Source organism: Ptychodera flava, chromosome 21, assembly GCF_041260155.1.
Source record: "Ptychodera flava strain L36383 chromosome 21, AS_Pfla_20210202, whole genome shotgun sequence".
NCBI lineage: Eukaryota > Metazoa > Hemichordata > Enteropneusta > Ptychoderidae > Ptychodera > Ptychodera flava.
Window position 1 is genome coordinate 12776994 of NC_091948.1, and position 12989 is coordinate 12789982.

Sequence of the window (12989 nt, forward strand, 5' to 3'; positions counted from 1 at the left end):
TTGATGAATGTTACAAATATGCAGGATGGCTGATTCAAAGTATCAGAGATTTTCATGCGCTTTTGGTAATAAAATTGATAAAAAACAACATATTTAACGTTTTAGATTTCTCACATTTGTTATGACCCTTAACATTACAGACTTGATGACATAACTAGCTGCTGGACCTGTTTACTGCGCGCATTGATTTAAAGACAAAGATCGTTTTATTTTGTAAGAAGGATGTGTGATTTCGTAAAACATAGTCTATTAGCCTGGAAATGTGATTTGTGCGAATATTGCTTACCCCACTGACAAACAGTGTGGTTTGAAAATGGCTGGAATTCGCTACTTCGGGACTTTGTTTTCTGTGTGCATTTACTGACAAACTCCAAAACCCGCAGCACCTACCCATTCAGTATTTCATGTACAGGTGTACCCAGAGATAGAGTAGTTTCACAATGTGCCAGTTGTGATCAAGTGCCATTGGCGCTATTTTTTTATTCCACAGAGAATGTTGACTACTTTTAATTTTACAGTAACGGCACCAATGATTTTGACGATGAGATACAGCTGGATATTGATACACTACCTAATTAGGTTTGTCAGTTTGCTCTCAAATTTACCCTTTTAGTGGTCAACTTTTACAACTTTGCGCCAACATCGGACAGACTAAAACAGCAGGTGACGCAGCAAGATGTCTGTACCTGTATTAAAACTAATTTACTATGTAGTATGTTTATATCTTTACAGCAGCTATCAGTTTCAATGGTGACACACACAGAGACTGTCCTCCGAGTCTAAATTTGCAGTAACGTAGTTCTTTACCACCTCTCGGTGAATTTGAACTGCTTGTAAAACTTGGCAACCAGTCTCTGTGTGTGTCACCATTGAAACTGATAGCTGCTGTAAAGATATAAACATACTACATAGTAAATTAGTTTACAGACATCTTGCTGCGTCACCTGCTGTTTTAGTCTGTCTGATGTTGGCGCAAAGTTGTAAAAGTTGACCACTAAGAGGGTAAATTTGAGAGCAAACTGACAAACCTAATTAGGTAGTGTATCAATATCCAGCTGTATCTCATCATCAAAATCATTGGTGCCGTTACTGTAAAATATAAAAGTAGTCAACATTCTCTGTGGATAAACAAAGTAGACATTTGGGCACAAAGGCATTGCGAGTTATAGCCTGTTGAAACTTCTGAAAACTGACCAAATAAGAAGAAGTTTGGGAGTCCTTAGTGTATTAATAGTATGGTAGAGGTCCCCTAGCTTTTATAAAATGTTTGAAAAGGGAAAGTCATTATTTGCTGTTTTCAGGAAAGTTTGACAAGGCGCCGCTGGCATTCAGAGTGAGTGACTGCTATTGTAAATGCATTTTTAAATTCTTTGAGTGTCAAAAAGGTGTCAAAAGTGAGATTAACCAATAAAACTGCTCTGTGACTTCAAAAGAGGGGTGCAAATATGGCTTGTTTTCAACATTTTTGACAGAATAACAGTTTTCCTACATAATTGTATACCAATTTAATCCAACCTTTGAAATGAGATATGGACATGGAATTTTTACAGCCTATTAACAAGGTTACAGATAAGATTTGTATGGCACAATTTTCCTGTATTTGAAGTACTTTTTGAAAAATCACATTTTGAAATTTGAAAGAATTTTAATAATTTTTTGACATGTAAACCATGTAAAATCATAAAAACAAAGTTTATTAACAAATCCTGCCGTACAAATCTTACAATAAATGCTGTCAACATATTTATAACTAATTTGGTAATATTAATTCTATCCAATTATTATTGGATTCAAATATGTAAAAAAAATATGAAAAATTAAATTTTAATATTTACTGGTGTCATATTTCAAAATCATGGCTCAAATTTCTTGTTTTCTTTTCACACAGATTCTGGATGGTGGAATCATATACATCACCGACATTTTTTTATATTTGGCAAGTCCCTGGTCAGAAAAACATACATTCTTCCGATTAATGATAAACATATAGTACAAACTTACAAAGGTTATAACAATAATCTCTTGTTAAAAGACTCTCTTACCTTTTTTCGAAATAGTAAATTCTATCTCATTGCTGAAGTAAATAATTAAGTGGTAAAAGCAAGATGAGCTACAGTGAACGAAAACCCAATAATCAGCCTATCAGGAAAATTGAAACAGAGCGTTACACTGGTAGTGCTCCTAGTATCCTTGGTATTAGGAGACCCCCGGAGGGAGATTACGAGAATGCTATGAAAGCTGATGGAAATCAAGATACATCGAGGAAGCAGCAGCATATGGCAATCAGAAACCTGCAGGAACAAACAGTCCCTGGCATGGGTGGAAACACAAACGGTGATCAGAGTACATCGTTAGGAGACGCAAAGGCAGTGCCGATGGCGGATGGTGGTGGTGAGGTTGATCCAGAGCCAGCAGTGACATCAAAAGAAAACCTTCATGAAGACGCTCCAAATAACCGGCAGGCATCGACGTACGAAGAAATGTCAGAGAGAACGAGCTCGATGATTTCACAACAAGCCAAAGACAAACGGCTACAGGAGCAACTGGTGACTAGTGTTACAGACAAAAGTCTCGAGGTTAATGTTGCTGAACATGGAGAGGACAATTCATTTCAATCATCAGAAAGTAATGCTGAAGGTGGGTCATTAGCTGTAGGATTGCGCAATACCAGTGGAGTTTCTGATGATATGCAGATGCTAAATGAGGGTTCATCCACAGAGACACTAAGTCACTCTTCAGAAACACTGAATGTATGTGACTCGGAAGGCAGTGGGCCAGGTACCAGTACATCTCAGTTTTCAAGAAACAACATTCCAAAAGTGAAGGAGCAAAGAGAGGAAAAGAGTCCAAAAGTAGGTCAGAAGCAGAAGAAGTCCACCCAAAGTCAGCACAGGATGGGTCGTCAAATCAGTGCACCGCCTCCATGCCGAAAATCAGAAACAGCCAGACATCCACGAACTTCCCGTTCACAATCTTTGCAAATAGGTGCACCATCTGATTGGAATGAAATGGAAAGGCAATGCTCACAGGAATTCTATGATGTATTCTTGCTTTACAGTAACAGTGATGTAGATAAGGCTATTGAATTGACAGAATTACTGGATCATGAGAAGTGCACATACCGTGAAGGATTTGAAGCTGGCAAATCCATATTTCAAAGTCTACAAGAGGAACTGGATCGCTGTTCATATATAGTGGTGCTGCTGACCAAGGCATTTGTCAATGATGACAAACAGAGGAAGTTTGGTGATACAAGCATTCTCAAATCTCTTGAAGATGATGACAAAAAGGATTTTGTCATTCCAGTTGTATATGACCTAGAGGATCAAAAAATTCCAACAGCTTTCAAGAGCATTGCATGTCTTAAGAAGGATAATCGGTTCTTTGATGTCACCTTCTTGAAATCCATCAACAAGAATAAGAGACGTGAAAGAATACAAGAGAAACTGACAAAGCTGGAAGAAGCCAAAGAGAAGAAGAAGGAGGAGGACTTGATTGATGAAATCAAAATGCTTGAAGAGCAGTTGGAGAGGAAAAAGAGAATGGACGAGTTGATAAAAACAAAGCTTGCCCTACAACAACAGCTACGAAAACAAGAATCAAGTGAGAGTGATAAATTCTCGCCAAAATGCACTAATGACTGTAATGACCCTTGTAGAAGGGATCAAAACAGTATGCATGATGGTTGGGTTGATGACGGTGATAAGGCTTTTACTGATGGAGATGATGATGTAGATCATATCAATGGTAACATCGATGATGCTGATCATGTTAACAACGAGGATCAGGATCATGGTGCTGCCAGACGCACCTCAGGAACTAACTCACCGCAAGGAGTTCCTGGGATGAAATGTGGTGAGCAAATGCAAAAGACACCAAGTTGTGGTGATTCTTTCACTCAAAATTCACCAAAGAGTGGAGATTTCGATACAAAAGTTGAAGACCAACATGACACTGAGGAGGCTGGAAATGGCAAAGCAGATGATGATGAAAAAATCACACAAGATCCCACAATGGCTGGTAGATTTGAAAGACCCCACGGACAAGGAGATGTAAGTAAAAAAGGAAAAGTCAGCATTCATTCATTCATTCAATTCATTAACACATATGCTGAATAATCAAGGCATTTGCTAGAACAGATGTAGATATGTAGATAACAGCCTTATTATTGTTTTTATGGAAAAGCAAGGACATATGTATCAGTTTGTCAAGCAGTTTGAGTACTGTAATTTTCCCAATGAAGTTTAGTGCAACATTCCACCAACTTTGTGAAATTTTCTGTATATATAATTTTTTAATAATTTTGGACCAAATGGACATCAAATTTTACGGCCTATGGCATGCTGTTTTTAATCAAAATTTTTTGGGAAAATCGAAAAAAATTGTTTGGAGCTAACAAAAAATTGGCTTGCTTAAGTATATTCTATAGAGGAGACAAAAATTGAATTTGATATCCAAAGGGTTTTTATTCAATGCAATGCAAAAGCCAGCTTTCTGGTCAGCTAGATTCTGCAGTTTCACTTCTGCATCAGAAATCCAAAATTATGTTCCACTCGCACTCATTTTTTCTTACTATAGACTATAGTCTATAGAAGCTATTGGGATGGGTATCCGTCCGGCGTCCGTCGTCAGTCTGTATGTATGTATGTATGTGTATGTATGTATGTATGTATGTATGTTTATGTCCGTTTGTGAGGCGTCCGTCCACTCAAATATCTTGAGAACCGCAGTACTTACTGATTTGATATTTGTTGTGTAGATGAAAAATACGATTTTGAGAAACAATTTTTTTAATTTTTTGATATTGTTGAAAATAGGCAAATTAATGCCAAAAAAGGTGTTTTTGGTAAAAAATCTTCTTCTTCATAACCGCTGGTCAGACAGCTTTGTTATTTGGTATACAGGTCCCTAGGGGTAACTCAACTTAGACTTGTTCAAATTGTGATGAAATATGCAAATCTGTATTTTTAAGGAATTTTTTTGTCATTTTTGGTCAAAATTTGACTTACATTGTATGTAATTCTTGTACTGTATAAACCCTATCAATTCACCCAGAAAAAAATAATTAATATGATTTTAAATAATTGAATTAATTAGGAAATCATCAAAGCCAAAATAATTTTAGTGTAGAATTATCAGAAAGTTCAACTTTTTTTGACAGTTCATAGTGAAATGCTTACCATCTTGGAGGATTAAAACATGTAATGGCAACTTTCCTGAATCCCAACTTTGACATATTCTGAACCGTCATTTATTGTGCCCTGTATGTTATCTAAAAGAAATTGCTCAAAATAGTCAATAGAGATAGAGATAGAGAAAGTTCTAATTTCCATTATGGTTGACTTGGTAAGGATAAAATAAAATTACTTTTTGAGGAAAAAATAGAGTGGTCAATTAAAAGAGTGGTCAAAGTGATAGGGTTTTATGGTAAAGCTGGGCTGTATAAAGATTCCTCATGTGCTATTTATAGCAATTATGCAATCTGTGTAAACAGTGCAATGAAAGTGTAACATGATTCCTTATAATGCTTTTGATGACCTTGAACTTCTTAAGTTTCAAACCTTTGTCTCTTCAGTGTGCTTTCTCTGAGTATGTACAGTCTCAACTTATTAAACAGAACTCACAATGTTAATCAAAGATATCCACCTTCTTCATCAATACATGTGTCACAAAAGGTTATTCTCTACATAACTCAACAGAGCTCTGTCAACTGTTGAGTTGCTTGTTCTTTCAAAACCGCTGGTCAGACAGCTTTAATATTTAGTTTACTTGTCCGTAGGATGACCTTAGTGAGATAATTTCATACTGTAAGGAAATACTTAATTTTGTATCCATGTCTATAGTAGCTTCAGGGACTTTGGCCCTATGTTTTCTTAAAAGACTTGACAAAGAAAGGTAATCTTTGGTTTTCTTATCAAAAACCAAGCATTTCTGCAGGCCCTATACATCTCAGCTTGTGACCTAAATATCATTCCTGAGTGTGTACATATCACATACATACGTATGATTCCAGTGTTCTCCCTGAATAAGGTAACAGGGGCGTGGCGCCCTCTTGTAAATTCCGAGCGCCCCCTTGCCAGAAATGAAAAAGATTTATTTTTTTGAAAAATAAAATAATAAAATGTACGGGAAAAAAAGTTGACAGTAATTTACAAGCAAAATGCGAGCGTGAGCGTCGATATTGCAGACTGCAAACGTAATTCTCATCGATCTTGCAAATCTCGCGAGTTTGTGATGTCATCCGAGATCATAAGCCCATGTGCAACTCATCGAAGGCAGCCATATTTGTATGGCTCAGTCCGTAACGTTACGTTAGCCACGGTCCCTCCATAGGGACCGTGCATTAGGTAACCGACTTAGCTGAGTAAACATGGCAAGGAGCTGGAGGGTAACCAAGGACAGCAGAGTACACTGAAGTTTTTATAGGAGGTTAGAATTTCGTTTGTGTATTCCTTCCCAAAGCAAAACAACCTAATTTTAGGCTCGGTCGGACATGTATCAGGATGTGAGAACACGTGATAATTTTGACATCGATGAATAAATGTATGTCTCTAGACTTGCTATGTTTTCGTTTTCAAAAAATGTAATCTTCATTGAAATCCGTGAACTGTAATAAAAGTTATGGAACACTGTTTCAGATCTCTTTTCCTTTGAGTTTTTTATACGAAAAAAATCTGAAAAAATGCTCCCCAAGCCTGAGTGTTATGGTGATAATTTTGACATCAATGATAAATGTATGTCTCTCGCTATGTTTTCGTTTTCAAAAAATGAAATCTTCATAATTGAAATCAGTGAACTGTAATAAAAATTATGGAACACTGTCTCAGATCTCCTTTCCTTTGAGTTTTTTATACGAAAAAAATCTGAAAAAAATACTCCCCAAGTGCCACCAAATAACACCATTTTAATCTCTGTTTTTCAAAAGCTCCAACGGCAGGAGGGGGGACACCCCCCTCCTGACCTCCCCCCGCGACCGCTTACGCGGTCGCTTGTGGTGCTTCGCACCACGTCTTCGCCCTCTTCTAACAAAATCCTGGGGAGAACACTGGATTCATTCATGAAAGAGAGGTCACAGTACTGTTTGTCTAAAACAAATAGTTATATCTGATATACCAGGTATTTATTCTTAGGTGTACATTTACTGTGTGTAACTATATCATAAAGACTATTCTCTGATTCTGCAATGTAGGCATCTTGTTCTCCCCCATCAAACCAAGATGTTTATGATTATGGAAGTGAATATGATGACCTGCAACGTTACTCTGGACTTAAATCCGTGCCAGCGTATGCGGATCCACGGAATCTGCTCGATCCTGGTCAGTCTGGAGATGCCGGAGGAAACATACCATTTATCGACTCAGAGCTTCTGCCTGGAACGGAGCCCATGAATCAAAGCAGCAAGGTGACTGAGAACAACGGTTGTAAAAGCACAGCACAAAGTGATGTCAATGGTAAAATCAATGGAAGTGCTGAGAATCAACGTACTCATTCAACTCCACCCATTCCAATTAGTATTAAAGTTGTACCACCGAACAGCCCTGGCTCAGAACAGCAGGTAAGATAATAATTTAAGTCATACGTGTTATTTATAAACAAATAGTTTTTCAAAGAAGTGTAGAATCTCACACAACTATTAAATAATACATTCAATGCCAGACACCTTGACCATAGGCGCACGACGAATTTTAAAACCACTTGTCTGTAATTGAATGGTGAAACATGCATTTTATTAACAACTGTGCAAACAGAAATCATGCGGACAGCTTTTGAGACATACTGTGAGCAGCGCCCAAAACACGGCTGTGGCCGCTCGGCTGTCTTGTACACATTACTCTAAAGGTACGAAACTATTGGAAAATAATTTAAATAAAATCCGTAAAATAAAACATTGTTGGCAACCCTGGGGATTCAAACTTCTCTGTGTTGTCGCATGCGTGGTACTAAATCGATCGACTGGGTTCTTGAAACAAAAACTGCACAGGGCCATGTAATCGCTGGTAAGTCACTAAATTTTATCTCCGGACAAATCCCATGACACCGCCATTTTGAAGGCTATTCCTCAGTACGAATAACAATGACGTATTGGTTTAAAAGGAAAGTATGCGCATGCGTCAACTTCAAGCTGCACACTTTGAAAATGGCGCTGGCACGGGACTTGTCCGTAAAGAAACATTGCGCTAATTATCAGCCGTAGATAGGGCCGATGTTGACTTTACAAGTTAGGAAGTCAATCGATCGATTATTGTAAGTATTCCCTTGATTAAATTGAAGTTTGAATCTCGAGGATGGCCAATAACCGTTAATTTTGTCTAATTTAAAAATTATTTTCCCAATAGTTTCGTACCTTTAGAGTAATGTGTACAAGACAGCCGAGCGGCCACAGCCGTGTTCTGGGCGCTGCTCACTGTATGTCTCAAAAGCTGCCTGCATGATTTCCGTTTGCACAGTTATCAATAAAATGCATGTTTCAACATTAAAATTGTAGACAAGTGATTTTAAAGTCGCCATTTGTATAAAGTTAGTAACGTTAACAGTAGAGCTGAGCGGCCACAGCCGTGCACGGGGCACTGTTCACTGTATGTCTCAATAGCTGCCCGCACGATTTCCGTTTGCACAGATTTTAATAAAATGCATGTTTAAACATTAAAATTACAGACAAGTGATTTTAAAAGACGTCGTGTGCCTGTGCCTTGACAGACACACTCTGAGCTGTGACTACTTAGAGATGTACAAATATAACATCTGTTCATGAACCATAGTAAATGTATTCTTACAGTACTGAATTACATGAACACCAAGTATTCTCCGGATTTGAATGACACCAAGATCATTGGTCAAGCCAATACTTAAAGTCAGGAAGGCCAATTGCAAGGCGTTTTTCCAAGCTAGAGTTGTATGAGTTGTTCAAAAAGAGTGGGATTTAAGTCTTGGAAGGGCATCATGTCAATGCTACAATACAATAATCTATACAGCTCATTGTAAAAGAGAATAAAGTTATAAAACTGTAAGCCATGATCACTTTACTAGTGTACATGAAATATTCATTTGTTCCTTTTCTGGATTGTTTTCACATTGTCTTCTTGATCTGCAGTAATATTGTTTCTCTTTGTGTTTGTGGTTGATTTTTAGTGACAAAATTTTGATTTTTGCAACAGCCAGAGATGTTTCGAGGTTTAGGTATAAGAATTCAGTGTATACGTTCCTGTTATTCTCCAAAAGAAAATTAATTTACAAACTGCGTATTATATTATTACAGCATCATATGTATTTCAGCATATGATTAAACCCCTATATGAAAAAAAATGTTTGTGGTATTTCTGTTTTTCACCAGGTATTACACTTTCAGTAAGAAAAAATATGAAAGAGTTTAAAGAAAGTTACTGTAGTTAACAATAATTAGTGCTTCTTTGCAGAGAGATGCAACTCAAGAAGACACTAAGGTAGCACAACTCTATGGTGCAACTCCAAAGGGTGATGAGATCTCCTCCAACGGTCAAGATGCAGGAGCAGTCAGTGAGAAACAAAATGGCAGCCATGCTGACCATGATGCCATTGAGGAGGTAAACGAGAAAAGTTGTCTTTCTGTAATGTACCAACAACAATACAAACCTTTTACCTGTATCATGAACGATAACAGTAAATTCATGCTGGCTGGCTGCAGGCTAAATAAAATTGGAATTGCGGAATAATTATACTTTCCACGAACAAACAAGTCACTTTATGAATTTACATATTGTAAAAAGATACTGCAAAAATCTGTGTTGTGTAAGAATGGTATCATTTATTTCCATTTTCCTGATGACTCTGAGGTGTAGACTTTGTTGAAATTCCTACCTGTTAACCCCATCCCTCCCTCCCCCATCCCCCCTGTCCTTCTTGTACTACTGGTACCACGCTGAGCTTATCTAATAGGTGGATGGGTGGCGGCGTCAGCTGTCCGTCAACTAAACATTCCAAGCTTCTTCTTCAAAGCAGCTGGTCCGATTCCTTTAATATTTGGAGTACAGGTCCCCAGGGATGACCTTAATCAGATTTGTTCAAATTGTGATGAAATATTAACTTTATATTTTTGAGGCTATTTTGCTATTTTTGGGCAAAAATCTTCTCCTCCTTAATGGCTGGTCCAACAGCTTTAATATTTGGTATGATCCCTTGGGATGACCTTATTTAGATTTATTCAAATTGTGATGAAATATGCAAAATTGCACATTTTTAAGGCAATTTTTGTCATCTTTTGGTCAACTGTCTTTTCCTCACCAAAACCGCTTGTCTGATAGCTGTGATATTTAGTATGCAGGTTCATAGGGTTGATCAAATGTGATATGTCCAAATTATGATGAAATCTGTAAAATTTGTATTTATGGGCAATTTATGCCATTTTTGGTCAATTTTTTCCCCTCAAAAACAGCTTGTCTGATAGCTTTGATATTTGGTATAAAGGTTCCTAGGTATTATCTAGAAGTGATATAATAAAATTATGGTGAAATCTTTAACTTTGTAATTGTCAGCTATTTTTGCCATATTTGGTCAGGCTATCCTGATGTGAGCTATCAAAGATTTCCACCTTCTTTATCCAAGCATGTGTCACAAATAGTTATTCTCTACATAACACAGCTGAGCTCAATTGGCTGGTAGGTCACTTGTTCAGTAATTTAATTGCCATGTTAAAACTTCAATGGTACCACAGCTTAATTAAGGTAAAGGGCGACGAATTCGGACGCGCACACGCTTTAGAACGTTTCTGCGCAGATTTAACTCCAGCCTGCCGCAAATGGGTTATTTTGTAGCGCATGTATTTAACATCACCTGTCATTGTTGAAATTGCGCTTTTACCTAATTTTTGGACCCAGTGTCTTAGAAATACATGTGACCTATAACCTTGTCATATTTTGACCCCCTAGGAAGCTGGTTTTTATTCCATATGAGCGAAAAATTAACATTTCTCTCCCATTTATATGGCGCAAATTACCCATTCACCTGGAGATATTGTAAAAAGTAGCGTGGTGACACCCTTTTATAAAAGTGTAAACTAAATGGTATTATGTCAGGATTTTATTCGCCAAGTTTGGTCAAAATGACACCATTCAAAGCGACAGGAAGAAAGTTCCAAAATTATATAGTGATATAATTTCGATATCGTCATTTTGTAATCGATACTTATGGTAAAATTTCTTCACAAACATAATAAAAACTATACATTCAATAAATATGGATCTTAAGTCTTGGTATTTATTAAAATTAACTCATTTGCTAAGCGTTTTATAATTGCTTTCTTTAGTTTAAGTGAATTATAACATTTTAATTATTTCTAACGACGCCATTTTAACGTCCGTTTCCATGGAAACAAGCGTGGTGACCCCCATTTTTTATTTCATTTTTGCACTTGCAAAACTTCAAAGAATATTTGTGCAAAGTTTCAAGAAAATGACACCACAACTTAATTTTGACGTAATTCGTAGTACTTCACCTTAATATGTATTGCAAAAACTTTTTCATTTTTATGTTCTATGATAGAAAATGTATTTTAAAAACCCCTTATAAATTTCTTTTCAATTTTAATGTTCATTGATTGATATTCAAGTTATTCCTGTGCCCGAACAGTAAAGCCGAGTTTATGAATGAAGTTCATATTTCTGACGTTAACCATAGATATTTCACTTATTTCTCAGCTGAAAGAAAATGATTTACCCGTAGAGAAGCAAAAAACCAAGAAAAAGAACCTTTTCAAAAGGCTAAGTCTCAGACGTAAGAAAAAGGAAAAGCAGCAACCACAGAAAGGTAAGAGCAAATACATACAAACATTTTTACTTTTTATCATGCACCACTGCGATTGACGAAAAATACCGTATTTTGGATCCAATGAAAGTAATTAATATGGTAGACTGGCACTATGAAATCTTGTAAAACTCAGTGAATTTATATTTTCCTGAAAATCTAGTGTTACGTCGTCAGACAGACCGTAACGGCTCTCTGAGAAAAATACTGTTACAGCTTTTGACTGAAAATAGCAAATAAGCAGAATCTATTTAACTCACGGTCGCTGAATTATTTATAAGAAATAGAATATATTGCCTCAATTGATGTTCATGATGTCTCAAGTCACACATGGAAAAATGGTTAACTTTGCCAACATTAAGTTTAATATCAAAACCACCAAGTCTAAAATCTGTATTTTTATTTTATCATTAATACCACCGGCAATAATTTAAGTGCTTTTACATTACTTGCAGAGGAAGATGAAAATGGTGACACCAAGAAGAAAAAGAAAAAGTCGTTTCTTTCGCGTTTGAGGCTAAGTCGTTCAAAATCGTCATAAAAACCAAGGTAACCCAGAAGATGCAGCATAGCTGTGAAGGTTGCCTTTGTTAAAATATATTGCAACGTGTATATATATATATGTGTATATATATATAATATATATATATATATATATATATATATTATATATATATATATATATTATATATATTATATATATATATATATATATACCACATCAACTCTACACTTAAGGAACTTCATTGGTTACCAGTACAATACAGGATCCATTACAAAATTCTTCTGATTACATACAAGGCATTAAATGGCACTGCTCCTGTGTACTTATCAGATCTGCTTCACATCAAACCTTCACTTCGCTTACTTTGATCAAATGAGAAAAGTCTTCTTCATGTGCCAAGGTGTAACCTGCAAACGTATGGGAAACGCTCCTTCTCAAGATGTGCTCCCGATTTGTGGAACAGTCTTCCGTTGGAACTTTGCCAGTCGCCAACGTTGATCACCTTTAAAAAGGGCTTGAAATCGCATCTCTTTGAGAGAGCTTTTTGATTTTTGTGTTCTTGTTTCAGCGCCTTAGAACATTACCTCGTAATGGATTTTGGCGCTATATAAATGCTTTTGATTGATTGATTGATTGATTGAGATATATATATATATATATATATATATATATATATAAAAGACATGTCAGTGAAAAACAAGGTTATGTA

At 36.4% G+C, this 12989-nt stretch overlaps 1 protein-coding gene across 6 annotated transcripts in view; it reads left to right on the forward strand.

The window, feature by feature from the left end:
* Positions 1-12378, forward strand: part of LOC139121453 (glutamic acid-rich protein-like) — a 28230-nt gene extending 15852 nt beyond the window's left edge. For 2 of the 6 annotated variants that reach the window (XR_011549275.1, XR_011549276.1), the window contains exons 2-6: positions 1889-4052; positions 7190-7555; positions 9414-9573; positions 11670-11778; positions 12231-12253. Coding sequence is in view for 2 of the 6 variants with exons in the window: in XM_070686321.1 (XP_070542422.1) it covers positions 2106-4052; positions 7190-7555; positions 9414-9560; positions 11670-11778; positions 12231-12316 (2655 nt within the window). In the remaining 4 variants the exon portion in view is untranslated. Of the gene's footprint in view, positions 1-1888; positions 4053-7189; positions 7556-9400; positions 9580-11649; positions 11779-12230 lie in introns of those variants that run through there. The other 4 variants (XR_011549277.1, XM_070686321.1, XR_011549278.1 and 1 more) reach the window with 4 other exon arrangements.
* The last annotated feature ends 611 nt before the right edge of the window (positions 12379-12989 follow it).